Source organism: Hemiscyllium ocellatum, chromosome 7, assembly GCF_020745735.1.
Source record: "Hemiscyllium ocellatum isolate sHemOce1 chromosome 7, sHemOce1.pat.X.cur, whole genome shotgun sequence".
In the NCBI taxonomy this organism is placed as follows: Eukaryota; Metazoa; Chordata; class Chondrichthyes; order Orectolobiformes; family Hemiscylliidae; genus Hemiscyllium; species Hemiscyllium ocellatum.
Window position 1 is genome coordinate 52,216,860 of NC_083407.1, and position 14,991 is coordinate 52,231,850.

Consider the following 14,991-nt stretch of genomic DNA (forward strand, 5'->3'; position numbering starts at 1 on the left):
GGTGTTCTGTTTCAGACTTAGAGGGCTCTTTGAGACTCTAACAAGCAGGGCTGATAAAGGGAATCCAGGAATGTATTGCATTTAGATTTTCTGAAGTCACTCAACACAGTTCCACACATGAGATTATTGCGCAAGATAGGATCTCATGCTATGTGGTTGGGGAGGTATAGTATTGAATTATCATGGATTGAGAATAGGTTAGCACACAAAAGACAGTCAGGATTAATTAGCTTTATTATAAGATGGAAAGATATAACTAATAGTGTGCCACAAAGATAAGTTCTAGGTGCTCAATTATTTACTACCTATGTGAATGATTTGAAGCAGGGGACTGAGTGAAACATATCCAAATCTGCTGCTGATATGAAAATAGATGGAATGGCATGTTGGAATGAAATAGAAGGAATCTGCCAAAGTTTTTGAATAAATGGGCAAAAAACTGGCAAATGGAGATTAATATAGGAAATTGTTTGATCATGCAATTTAGTTGGGAGAATCAAAAGGAAGACTTTTATTAAAATGGAGACAGAATCAACAACATGCAGAGAAGAGGGATCCGAATGCCCTTGTTTGTGACGATGCTATGGCTTTAAGAGGTGTAGTTTACCCTGGCTCTTTTTGTAAAGATTGGCTGACACAGAGGTGCTGAGCAGTCTGCTCCAAAGCCAGTAAAATGAAACCTGTGAGGCCTTGGGCTTTTTTAAAAAGGTTAGAACAATAGAAGCTGCCATGACTGGTTGGAGTCAAGCTCCCACAGAATCGGGACTTGTTTTTTAGTTTTACCTTTCAGTAGCAGCTGCTGGTGTCTTAAAGCTGAATATGAAAGCTTTTATTCCTCTCTCTGTTTTAGCTAAAAGCTGGGGTTCGCTTCCTGCTGCTAGAATTGGATGTGAGACAATCTATTTTCCCAAAATTGCCTTTGCCAAGAGTGTGTTTGTGGGATGTTAGTATACTGAATCAGTTAATTAGTAGTAGTTCACACCTTTCATAGAGTTACCATTAAGCCAATTTTCTTTTATTTTTACTTTGTCTTCATTTTAATTATAGTGTACAAATAAAGTGTATTTTGTTTCAAGCCTGGCTGTTTGACCAATCAGATTGCATCCAGAACAGAATGCCTCACACTTACCTTTATAATAACACTGTAAATGAAGCAGAGAAAGTTAATATGCTGTGCAGCAAAAAGGCAAATGGATTTTTGTAAAACAGGGATGTCTTGTTACAATTGTACAGGCTGTTGGTGGATCTGCCTTTGGAATGTTGTGAATTGTTTTGATCCCCTTTTTAAAAAAGGGATGTATAGACATTGGAATCTCATCAAAGGCATTCAGTAGAATGAAGTAATTGTCATATCAAAAACTGTTAAACAGTTTTATCCTTCATTTATTAGAATATAAAAGCATTAGAGGCGATCTCATTGAAATATTCAAGATTCTGAGGGGTCTTGACAAGGTAGATGTCAAAGTTGTTTCCACTAGTGGGGCTATCTCAAACTAGGGATCATAGCTACAGAATAAGGTGACCCTCATTTAAAAATGAGAAGGAGTTGAACTGAAGGAGTTTTTCTTCCAGAGGTTAGTAAGCATCTGGAATTTTCTACTGCAGAGGGTTGTGGCAATTAGATCATTACAAGTATTTGAAGAGGAAGTAAATAAATTTTTGAAACATCACAGAGTTAATGGCAGTGAAACAGGAGTTTAGGCCCGGGGCAGATTAGTCATGATCTTGTTGAATGGCAAATTAGCCATGTTGGGCTGAATAGCCTGCTCCTACTCCTATTTATCTTCTTAATCCTTTTGTTATTCAACTTCTTTTAGGATATCTTTTAATATGTTTGATATCTTGTGGTAAGCAAGATGGCAGTTGCAGGATAAGCAACATTCAGCTCCTGAACCTGGGGATCATCCACTCCTGGGCAGACCATGGAGACAACACTGTGCAGCTGAGCCAGACACATCCACATTTTTTTTTCAATCATAGTCTAGGCCTTAACTTATTCTTATTTTAAAGATAAGTGTAGGACATTGTGTTCTGGATGCCATCCAATTAATCAAACAGTCAGGCTTGAAACAAAATGCACTTTATTTGTATGTACACTATAATTAAAATAAAGACATGATTACTTTGTCATGGGCTCGGTCTTAACAACAGCAGCAGCAGTGGAGGGGGTGGCATTGGCGGTGCATGAGGTGCTTAGATCCAAGACCTTGCCAAACCCAACGCAGAACTCATCTCAGACAAGGCTGACACACCAGACGCGTGAGGCAAGGCTACAGCTGTTATGGTGGAGATTCCATGGCTCAGCCAATTTTCCAGCATCAGGAAAGTGAGCTAGGCAGATCAATGTCAAGTAGGCTAATGGGAGCTGAGTTCTAGATGGTTGTCATCAGCTGGAGAGAAGCAGACAAGTCTGAACTCTTTAATTCCTTGCTTATTATTTAGAAGGGCTTATGCTCGAAACGTCAAATTCCCTATTCCTGAGATGCTGCCTAACCTGCTGTGCTTTAACCAGCAACACATTTTCAGCTGTGATCTCCAGCATCTGCAGACCTCATTTTTTACTCTTATTATTTAGGAATCTAAGATGGCACCCAAGAGTGGTGACTCATTGCACTTTTCACTGTATTCTGGTACACCTGACAATAAAGTGAATCCAATCTGATACTTAGCCACTGTATATATTGGTTTTGTTGACTTTTAGTTAACCTGTTTAATATTGTCCATCTTTTTAAACTGTACTGACTTGTGAATACTTTGATATTCCAGACACTTCTGAAGGTTTTTGAAAAGTTACAACTAATACACAACTTTCTTCAAATAAAATTAAATTCCAATTGTTTCTTGTTCCTAAACATCATTTAACTACTTTTTTCTTTTGTAGAATTAACATTGGAACAAGTTCTCTGAAACCCCAATGCGTTACCTGTGAACACTCTGGATCACTCTCTCAATATTACTCTGCATACTTCAACAGAAATGGACAATATTACATGCTATCCTGTTATGGTAAGTGAACTACAGAAACTAACTTTTGAAAATAAAATCCAGGGATGACTTTCATGTTTGCTCTTTATTCTATTCAGGTCCTGGATTTCCCACCTTTACACTTGTCAATGCTACCAATGATGAAGGTAATCACTCTTTTGCTACCTCTTAACTGAATTGATTGTATTTAAAATGTGTATTTTATCTATCTGACAGAGTCCCCACTCTTTATTTAATGAAAATGTCTAATCTCATGGTCTGTACACAAAACTAATTTTGACGTGTTGAGGAAAAGATATCATCATCAAAAGTCACCATGGGCTTTGTCCCAATCATGAATGCACAGAAATGTTGAGCAGAATTTAATGGTGTCCACTCCAAAGTGAATTTAGATATCGGTTGGGTTGGGCATTTGATTGACTGGAAGGTTGAGATTCTTCATCCCAGCCAAGCTCAAAGTGAAAAAATTGGAAGGCAGTCTGGCACCTGGAAGCCTCCAAAGAGCTACTTAAGGGTCATACTTATGCACCTCATTCTGTACTTGCTGGTATTCCTAAGAATATAAAACTTGGATCAGGAGTAGGGCATCTGGTCCTTCGAGCCTGCTCTGCCATTCAATAAGATCATGGCTGATCATTTCATGGTCTCAGCTCCACTTACTTGCCCTCTCACCGTAACCCTTACTACTTTTACTGTTCAAAGGATTCATTATCTTAGCTTTAAAAACATTGACTGTGGAAGCCTTAACTCCTTCACTGGGCTGGAAATTCCACAGAATCACAACCCTTTGGGTGAAGAAGTTCCTTCTTGATTCAGTCCTAAATCTGCTCCCCCTAATTTTGGGGCAGTGTATTCTTGTCCTAGTTTCATTCGCCAGTGGAAACATCCTCTCTACTTCTATCTTATCTATTCCCTTTCATAACTTTGTTTCCATAAGATCCCCTCTCATTCTTCTAAATTCCAATGAATATGATCCCAGTCTACACAGTCCTTCTTCATATGGTAAACCCCTCAACTCCAAACAGCAGCAAGCCAAAATCTCACGTGTTGGATTACAGTGAAATAGGATTGGCTATGAAGCAGCTAAGGATTCCTATGGGTCCCCATTGTTTTAAAAAAAAGCTTGAATCCCATGTTCAGGGTCGCAGCTGGTATTTGGAGATATTTGGTTAGAGATGACAAAGATAACTTTTTAAAATGTTTCAAAGCAATAAATAAATAAAGTGTACGTTTCAAGTGAAGTAATGTTTATTTTTTGCTTTAATTGTATCAGCATCATGGACTAATATCCATATTCTGAAAGATTATTAACTTAATACTATTATTGATCAGATTTCCTTATTTTTTAAATGTTGAGTTTTGAATTTAAATTTACCACCACTGTCCCATTGCTGTCCAATTTTGACTGACTTCACTGTACTTCATTACAATGTTTACAGCAAAGTTAGATTACTGTTAGTCAAGGAAAGATCACTTCCAAAACATTTACATATTCACCAGTGGAAAACTTCACATGACAAAACATGCCATGGCATCAGTGAGCAGTTGCATTAATACTTAGAAAGAAGGTAGCCTGCAATACATTTAAGAGAACAAAATGAGGACTGCAGGTGATTGAGATCAGAATGAAAAAGTGTGGTGCTGGAAAAGCACAGCCAGTCAGGCAGCATCTGAGGAGCAGGAGTGTCGATGTTTCGAACATACGCTCTTCATTATTCCTCATGAAGAGCTTATACTCGAAACTTCAACTCTTCTGCTCCTCAGATGCTGCATGACCGGCTGTGCTTTTCCATTGCCACACTTTTTGACTGTAATATATCTAATCTTGATTCCATTGTCTGTCATGTGATGTAAAAACATGCTTCATTATAGAATCACATTATGTTTTGATAAACTAGATTATTTGTTGTTTATAAGTAATTTCTGAACTGTACATCCAGTTTCTTTTGATCTGGTAACTAAACCTTGATTGATGACTGTTAGAGCGAATATTGTCTGTGGAAAGAAAATCTTTTCTTTTTACTTCAAGAGATGGAAACTCTTGAAGACAACGAAGAATTGAAAAAGAGTCTTCAGAATATACAGATGCCAACAAAGGTTGTCAAGTATTTAGAACTAGATGGCACAAGTAAGTTTAATTATTGTACAGAAAATCTAATTTAAAAAACACTCATCAATATAATGCTTCACTTAGGTCCAGTCATACTGCTGGCAATTATTTTCACTTCCATGGAGGAAGTATTTATAGCTAAGCAATGTTCCTGCTAAATTAGAATATTGGACAGTTTTACCAACAGGTCAGCATGGGCAATGTAAGCTATATGGGTTTCTGCTATGTTTCAATGTTTTATGATTTAAATAAAAATTAGATGGAGAAGATCTATCTTTGGGGAATTGGAAAAAAGTACATAATCTTAAAATTGGTGCTAGGACATTCCAGTGTAATGTGTAAAATTGATTTAATGTAAAAATAGTGAAATTGGGTCCCCAACAAGTGGCCGAGACTAGGACATTCAAACCTTTGAAGACTGTAACTAGTAGAGTTTCTTGTTAGATGGAATATGAAGGCATATGGAACAAAATTGGGAGAGTGGAATTCGGGGACAAATCACCTTCAAAATCAGTCAAATTTTAAGCTTTTCCTGGTCGCTAGAAGGACTGAAGCAGTATATTGATGTGTCTAAAGTACAATGATAATGTCCAGTATACCTTTACATTTACATTTTTAATAGCACTGAGATCTTGCCTTCAAGGAAATGTTGCAAATTTCCATGATTGTAGGAATTTCATTGATCATGTTTGGGATATAACAATGGCTGAGTAGTTAGCACTGCTGCCTCACAGCGCCAGGAACCCAGGTTCAATTCCATCCTCAGGTGACTGTCTGTCTGTGTGGCATTTGCATGTTCTCCCCGTGTCTGTGTGAGTTTCCTCTGGGTGCTCCAGTTTCCTCCCACAGTCCAAAGATGTGCAGCTTGGGTGGATTGGCCAGGCTAAATTGCCCATAGCATCAAAAGGTATGCAGGCAAGATGGACTCTCTATGGGAACAAAGGTAGGGGGATGTTATGGGGGAGATGCTCTTCGGTGGATTGGTGTGGACTCTATGGGCCAAATAGCCTGCTCCCACACTAAAGGGGTATTGTGCTCTAAATTATGTAAATATTGAATTTAAAAGCTTAATTAAATAATGACCATCATAGTTAGCAACAGTTTGGATGCACTGCAAAATGTTTTCCTGTCTACAAATGTTCATATTTATCAATTCATTTTCTCAAATTTATATGTACAATACCTGTTTAAATTGCAGCTGAGAATGTAAATTTTGAGCTCACAGTTTCATATTAAAATATACCAACAGAATGTTAGATAGTAGGAGCAAAAAGTAAAAGAAATAAGTTGCATATTTACAATTGAAGTATACTCTAGCATATCAAACATCACAATTAAATTCACCTTTCATTATGATGCTTGAAATGTTTTTAAGTAACAGGGAAAGTCACCATAGGGACACACGTTCTTTATGATGTGATGAAAGATTTGCAATATTTTTTTAAATGGCTTAGTTAACCACCATTACTAATCTTAATCAAGTGTGAATCAATATCCGGAAGTTCCCTTATGCCTGTAATCCTTTCAGTGTCTCAGATCCGGGTTTTTTCTTTATTTGCTTGTGGGATGTGGGTGTTGCTGGCTGGGCCTTAAATTATTGCCCATCCCTAGTTCTCCTTGAGAAGGTAATGGAGAGCCATCTTGTTGAACCACTGCAGTCCACATGCTGTAAGCAGACCTGTAATGCCCTTAGAGGGAATTCCAGAGTTTTGATCCAGTGACAGTGAAAAAACTGCAAGATATAGTCTTTTAACTTTCTTCAGTAGCCATTATATTTGTATGGCTATGTCTGGTCAATGATAACCCCCAGGATACTGATAGTGGGGATTCAGTGATGGTAATGCCATTGAATGTCAAAGGTCAGTGCTGGAATAGTCTCTTATTGGAGCATGTGATTTCTGTCCCTTCCCCGAGCCCATTTAGACTGTAGATATAATATAATCTGGTAATGATTCTGCGACGTGGTGCAGTAGCAGTGCTGTAAGGGAAGTCTGTGAAATGGATTTTGGTTTCAGTTGGATATGGGAGGAAGCCAGAAAATTGAGTGGCTATCCAATGGGAAGCAGGCCAATTAGATTTGAAAAGAAATAGCTCCAGACCCAAATTGGGACTGAAGCCCAAGATGCTATGTGGCAGTTGGGTAATGTTAAAAACACAAAGTTAGTCTGTTACAAAGCTTAAGCCGTCTCCTCCTTCAAATTCTCTTTGTATGCAAGATTTTAAAAAACTTTAAAAAATTGTTTAAAAACAACCTGTTGCCACTTTCACCAGCAAACCTGGTAAATGCATTCAGCCACTGTCCTGCTGGCAGATCCTTTCTTCTGTCCTTGTGTTTCCTCATCATAACCTGCTGTGAAACACTCCTGAACATTTTCACATGCAATGAAAAATTGTGGAAAATGTATTAACAAGTCCAATAACTTGTTAATGCATAATTTCAAAATGGCAGGCAGGCTGCCAATTTCTGCATCTCCACTTGACTTTCATAATTTCAGAGCCGCGTGTGATTGTACTGTATTAGCTCAAAGTGAGGACTGGAGATCAGAGTCAAGATTAGAGTGGTGCTGGAAAAGCACAGCAGGTCAGGCAGCATTCGAGGAGCAGGAAAATCGTCACTTCAGACAAAAGCCTTTAATCAGGAATGAGGCAGGGAGCCTCCGGATGGAGAGATAAATAGAAGGGCAGCGGTGACGGGGGAGGGGGAATGCGGAGAAGGTAGCTAAGAGTGCAATAGGTGTGTAGAGGTGGGGATGAAGGTGATAGCTTGGATAGTTGGGAAAAAAGATTGGCAGGTAGGACAGGACATGAGGATGGTTGAATCAACAGTATTGTATTGTTGAGCCAACAGTATATTCTCGTGGGTTGGGGTGGAGTGGAAGTTTGCAGACAGGCCGTCTGATTTATGACCCTTTTGGCCAGCATACTCTGTGCTTTATTTTAAACTGGATAGTTTCTCATTTGGATATCTCATACGCCTTCACTTCTGATTCCTCATTAAAATAAGACTTTCAGTGGAAGTTTCATAGCCTTTTAAGCAGCATCAGCAATGGAGAGAAATTCAGAAAAATACAGCAAAATTGTAAAAGTGAGTGTCTTAATGTCGAGCAAACAAAATTTGAATTCCTCTTTGAGCTTTCAACAGCTAGGTGAAGATGAGTAAATGGCAAGGGCCTTATTTCCATGCATTTGTATTAGCTAATTATTAGCTAATCTTGCCTCATTTCTATGCAATTCCAGATTCTCCCAGACACTAGTGAGAAACTGGACAGCATTAATTCCCATCTTCCCTGACAGGTGAGGGTGGCCAGCTGCTTCTGCAGTCCTCTTAAATTCACCTTCATTCACCAATATCTCCTGGCATGGTCAATGGGCAGCAACCACCTCCATAGCCAGCCTCAGCACACCATGTAATCAATCTTGGACTAATTCAGGAGCCACTTCAGGACATTGCTGCTGCACTTTGGAGTTCACCAACACCTTACATTGCAATACCTTTGCCAGGACACTGTTTTGGCAGGGACACACATCTTGTTCATCAGAACAGAATACATCTCAGGACTCCTAGCTTGCTTTCACAGCTCAGTCACTTTGAGCTTACAGCATCTCAGCCTCGCTTTGTTGCTTCATGTAGACTGAAAGCTAGGCAGCTTGTTATTGTTGCCATTACTGAGTAGTCAAGGCAGTAGGGATGTTTCAATATGGCACAGTGTTACATCAGTGTCAAAGCTGCAGCATTTGCCAGCAGCTTACACGGGAAGCACATTGAGTAAGATTCAACTGTTTAGTCATGTCTGAAAGTTTAAGAGAGGCAGTCCTTTGAGTGAAGGGGAACTATGGTCAGTCAGAGGTTTCAGCCATACTCAAAGACATTGGCTGGTCTCAGTCCAGGGTGTTAGCTATGGTTAGTCCTGGGGTATTGAGCAGAAAAAGTCCAGGAGAGGTAATCAGGTGATTCAAACATACACACTGCACAAAAATGATTTTGAAAAAAGCTTCTTTATTTCATTGAAAACAATCAAATCTTTATAAACGTTATTGGCAAATGTAGCTTAGAGGAATGCACTATTTACATTAGACATTTGCCTGATAATGTAGGGCCACAATTCTAAAAGAAGAGTGGCTTAATTAATCAATAAGGTGAGTGGTAGAGGACTGCCTGAGCAAAGTCATGATGTGCTACAGCCAGAAATCCTCCATGAAGCTTTCTGAAGTTACTTCATCAAAATACGGGAGGAATTCAGTGCATTATATGTATAGAAATCATATGCATTACCCATCAAGTTTTCTTGAGCTTTTAAAATGATCAATTACATTTGTGTACAGCACACAGCATTCACTTTAATAAGCAAATATTAAACATTGTAAAATGCTACAGGCTTATTACTTTATTCATTTGAAGTCTATTATTTGAATTGACTCTCATGATTGCAGTAAATTAATTCAAGGGTGAAATGCAGTAAACAATGAAAGTGGCAAAAATGGTATTTGTTCTGGATTCACTGAAAACAACAGCTTGATAGGAAACTATAGCACACACTTCTGAAATATTCTATTTGAAAGTTGGTTAATGTTTAATACATAGGTTGAGAGCACTGATAAGAATTACAAATAAATGGTCCACATGTACCTACAGGGAAGTGGTTGATCCATCATCAATATTTGCTGAAAGTGAGATGAGTAAGAAACAAAAAGTGACAATTTTTATCTGTTATATTCCAAAACACATTGTGTTCTGTGTTAATGGCAATTGTGTTAAGTATACTATTTTTTTTCAGATTATTGGTATCAGATGATACTCCCACCAAATTTTGATGAATCAAAAAAGTATCCTCTGCTTATTGATGTGTAAGTGTAATTCCAAAGTCTACTCCTCCCTAGAAAAAATTGATGAAAGCCATGACATTTGGCACAATGCATTCCTCTCTTTTTTGCCTCATGTTTCATTTGAACTGCGAAAACTGTGTTGTCCCCTGAATATAAGCTTAGGTTTGTACCATATATGAGCTAAGGGTTTCCTTCTAATAATAAATAGCTTCTAACTTAATTACACAACACAAACAAGTTCTGACTCTGTGCCCTTGATTTTAACACATTGCTCAGTCGGAATGATGGGGAACAGTACAAATGGAGCAGTGGACATGTCTAATGTTTTGTTACCTGAGTGGACACTAATGGACAACTTGTCAAGGTCCCCTTTAAATACCAGATTGAGTTCCAGTAATGTCGCCAGGGCCTAAACTGCTAGTTTAACTTGTAGCCTGAGTAAGAGTAGATTGATGGCTACCTCTCAAGGCTAAACCTGGTGGGAGCTACAGCTAGAAACTAGTCTATCAAGGGGTAAGTTTTTAACACTTCATTTTCTTTCTTGTACAACAGAATTAAGTGTTAAAGAAGGTGGCCATCATGTCTGTCCCATATATATAATTACCTACCACTACCAATCTCCTGTTTTTTCTCATACCTTTGCGCATTATTTGTATCCAAATAATCATCCATTAACCCCTAGAATGCCTCAGTTTTAATCTAGTTAAAAATCACACAACACCAGGTTATAGTCCAGCAGATTTATTAGGAAGTACAAGGTTTCAGAGCACTGCTCCTTCATCTGGTAGTTGTGGAGTGGGACGAAAAGACACGGAATGTATAGCAAAAGATTACAATGTCAAGCAACTGAAATGATGTATTGAACAAACCTAGATTGTTGTTAAGTATTTCATCTTTTAGAATGGGTTGCAGGTTTCAGTTCATTAATATGTAAATCTAAGAACTTCTTTAAAGTCACATTCTAGAGAGAATTTAAAGTTTTCTAAAATAAAGGTGATATCCCAGCTTAGACAATTCATTAAAGGTGTGAGGTTAGAGTCTGTCTCTATCTCAATCTTGAGTCAGACTGGTTCTATTTCCAAAGTGGAATTTACAAAATATTACATGGATTGACTGCCTGCAGATTGTGCATTTTTTGAGCAAAATAGAATGTGTCTGCAATTACAAATTCACCCATAGACTTATACGTGTGTCCGTGCATGTGAGTGTGAGTATGCACGTGTGAGTGCACATGAGAGTGTGCGCAGGCTTGGTAAAGTATGTGTGTGTGTGGTGGCATATAAACCTATGCAAGAGTGTGTGTGGGGGGTGTGTTTGTGTGTCTCTATGAGAGAATGTGTATAACAGAGGGTCTACGTGAGTGTGTGAGTATATAAGTCTCTGTGTGTGTGTGTGCATATGTGCTTGTGTGCATGTGTGTGAGAGAGAGAGAAAGAGAGAGAGAGAGAGAGTCAGTGTGTATAGTGTAGTGGGGTCACCTGTACTGTGACATGAGCCCAAGGTCCCGGTTGAGGCCAGCCTCATGGGTACTGAACTTGGCTATCAGTCTCTGCTCGGCCACTTTACGTTGTTGCCGATCCTGAAGCTGGCCTTGGTGGATGGTCATCTGAAGATCCGAGGTCGAATGCCCCTGACTGCTGAAGTGTTCCCTGACTGGGAGGGAACGTCCCTGTCTGGTGATCATTGCGCTGTGTTCATTCATCCATTGTCGTAGCACCTGCTTGATCTCACCAATGTGCCATGCCTTGGGGCACCTTGCCTGCAGCATATGAGATAAACAATGTTGACCGAGTCACATGAGTATCTGCCGCATACACAGTGATACTTGTGACTTGGTCAATGTTGTCTATCTCATACATTGCAGGCAAGGATGCCCCGAGGCATGGTACATCAGTGACATCAAGCAGATGCTGCAACAACGGATGAATGGACACAGCGCAACAATCACCAGCAGGGGTGTTTCCTCCCAGACAGGGAGGCACAATGGGCCTCGGATCTTCTAGTGGCCATCATCCAAGGTGGATTTCGGGATGGCCAAGTGGAGACTGATAGCCAATTTCGGTACCTATGGGGATGGCCTCAACTGGCACCTTGGGTTCACGCTACAGGTGACCCCACCATGCTATACACTCTCTCATGCACACTAACACACACATACATAAGCACACATACACATGCACGCTTACATAATCACACACTCACGCAGACCCTCTCTCATATATACACTCTCTTTCACACACACACACACACACACACACACACACACACACACTCCCCACACTCGCACCCTCTCACAGGCTTAGACTCCATCACATTCAAGCACACTCACTTTACCAAGCTTGCACACACACAAACACATACTCTCTCTCCGTCTCTGTCTCAGATGCATGTGCACACATGTATAGGTCTGTGGGATGAATTTGTATTTGCAGAATTATATTTGCAGATACATTCTATTTTGCTCAAAAATGCACAATCTGCAGGCAATCAATCCATATAATATTTTGCAAATTCCACTTTGGAAATAGAAACAGTCTGTTTCAAGATTGGGGTGCAGCCAGACTCTAACCTCACACCTTTAATGCATTATCTGAGCTGAGATGTCACTTTTTAAAAATAAAACCTTAAGTTATCTCGAGAATGTGATTTTAAAAAAAGTTCTGGGATTGACATATTTATGAACCAAAACCTGCAACCCATTCTAAAAGGTAAAAGACTGAACAGCAATCTAGGTTTGTTCAATATATCATTTCAGTTGCATGAAATTGTAATCTTTTGCTATAGGTTCTATGTCATATGGTCCTGCTCCACAACTACTGGTGAAGGAGCAGCACTCTGAAAGCTAGCGCTTCCAATTAAACCTGTTGGACTATAACCTGATGTTGTGGGGTTTTTTAACTTTGTCCACCCCAGTCCAACACTGGCATCTCCACATCAGTTGAATCTGCCTCCACTACTCTTCCAGACAGTGTATTCTGAACCCAATTACTTGCTGTGTGAAAAAGCTGGTTAACGTATTACATTGATAAATCACTTTAAATTTGTGATCTTTTCTTCTTGAACATGAAGAACATGAATGCTCCTTTTAGATCCACATGGAAGCCTTGTACGCCTCCCATCCTGTTGACGTCTTTGTTAATTTAGCAAATGAGATGTTAATGAAACTATCAGTACAATTCAATTGCAAATTGTGTTATCATCACGTGGTGGAGCTGTAACTTTTTCTAGTCTCTCCAATAGTGTTGCTGGATACAAGTATTAATTTACTTCATATATGGATAATTTACTGAAATCATACTAATTTACAAGCTTTGAAATTTTGAAAATAATTCAAAATCTTTAGTTGGCAAACAAATTCACTTGAATGTTCATATTTGGCTAATAGTAAAACCAAGAAAAACATTTCTATTATTAACTCACATTTGGTGCTATAAGTAAATTTGATGGTGGCAAAGTATTTCCACAATTGAATACCTCAGGGCTTTTTCAGAAATTTTGTTGGTACTGTTGTTGTGACGTTTCTTTCAGCTATGGAGGACCAGGCAGTCAAAAAGTTGATGACCGCTTCTCAATTGAATGGGCGACTTACCTTGCCAGTACAGAGGAGATTATTGTGGCCAGTTTTGATGGGAGGGGAAGTGCTTATCAAGGTGACAAAATAATGCATGCAATATATCGAAGGCTGGGAACTTATGAAGTGGAAGATCAAATCACAGCAGCAAGGTGCACCGTTAATCCAAGTTAATAATATCATGCATTATGATTGTGCTTTAAGTGCCATAATTTCTTCTAACTTTCTATAAATTTAAAATTCTTATCATTTTTGCTATTGAACACAATTTTGTAATATTAGCTTATCTGCTCAGACACTGAACAATATTTTGTTTCTCTGCAGAGAATTTATTAAAATGGGATACATTGATGAGAAAAGAATAGCAATCTGGGGCTGGGTAAGTTATCAAATTTATTTTTGGTAAAAGTAACCTCTTATTGGTTTGTTGTACATTAGGATTAGTTTGTATCATGTTAACGGTAAAGGCAACATGAATTCTAGCAGCGACTTTAATTTAGGACATAGTTGAGATGGGTGTACTTAATAAACAGGGCAATTTTTACTCTTCATTTTCTGGGCCATGAAAATGACTAATAGCAGATTATTCAACTATAAAGGTAAAACAGATGTATTCAGATATATTTAGCCATTCCATGTGCACAGATAATTTTGAGAGTCACTGTATGAGCATCAAAATGGGAATCCTGGCTATTTTTTTTCTGCTGGGAGAATGTGGGGACTGCAGATGTTGGAGAGTCAGAGCCATAGTCAGGCAATATCTGAGGAGCAGGAGAGTTGACGTTTCAGGCACAAGTCCTCCTTCAAGAATGGGCTTTCTGATGAAGGGCTTGTGCCTGAAATGTCGACTTACCCTGTCCTTGGATACTACCTGACCTGCTGTACTTTCCCAGTGCCACGCTGCTGCTTTTTTTTCTGCTGGAGGCCACCTGCCATTTTAATGCACCAAATGTGACTTGACAAAATCAGTTAATTTACCACTCAATAGGGATGATGCAACCAGTCCCTTTCCTGAATAACGTCACACCAAGGCATATTAGACATTGCAGCTACTTGTGAAAACATTATCACTAGTTTAACAAAATACTGTTCTAAATTTTATTACATTCCAAAAGAAAGCTGTTAAGTTAGATTAATTTTAAGCTTACTGGGATAGGGTATACATGTTACTTTTGCATTTATTTTACCTTGTTAGCTCCTGTTATGAAGGAAGCACATTAATTTTGGACAAAACATTCACAGAATTGAAATGCGACACGGGAGGCAACCAAAGCAAAATACTGGAAATGTGAAATAAGATCAAAGCACAATGGAGAGGTTCAGCACCTCATTTATCAGCTGTGGAGAGAAACAGAATTAATGGTTCAGGTCAATGACCTCATAATAGAACACGTTATTCTGATAAAAAGAAGTTATTAACCTGAAACAATAACCCGTCTCTCTCCACAGAAGATGTGCACTTTGGATAGTGCACAGAAGAGGTATTACTAGAATGGTTCCA

The 14,991-nt window shown here is 38.9% G+C and overlaps 1 protein-coding gene across 3 annotated transcripts in view; it reads left to right on the top strand.

Moving 5' to 3' along the window:
- The window catches only part of fap (fibroblast activation protein, alpha), a 77,302-nt gene that overhangs the window by 45,056 nt on the left and 17,255 nt on the right, over positions 1–14,991 (top strand). For all 3 annotated transcript variants that reach the window (XM_060827880.1, XM_060827879.1, XM_060827881.1), the window contains 6 exons: positions 2,882–3,006; positions 3,084–3,131; positions 5,015–5,113; positions 9,871–9,940; positions 13,448–13,642; positions 13,815–13,869. In XM_060827880.1, coding sequence (XP_060683863.1) covers positions 2,882–3,006; positions 3,084–3,131; positions 5,015–5,113; positions 9,871–9,940; positions 13,448–13,642; positions 13,815–13,869 — 592 coding nt within the window. The remainder of the gene's footprint in view (positions 1–2,881; positions 3,007–3,083; positions 3,132–5,014; positions 5,114–9,870; positions 9,941–13,447; positions 13,643–13,814; positions 13,870–14,991) is intronic.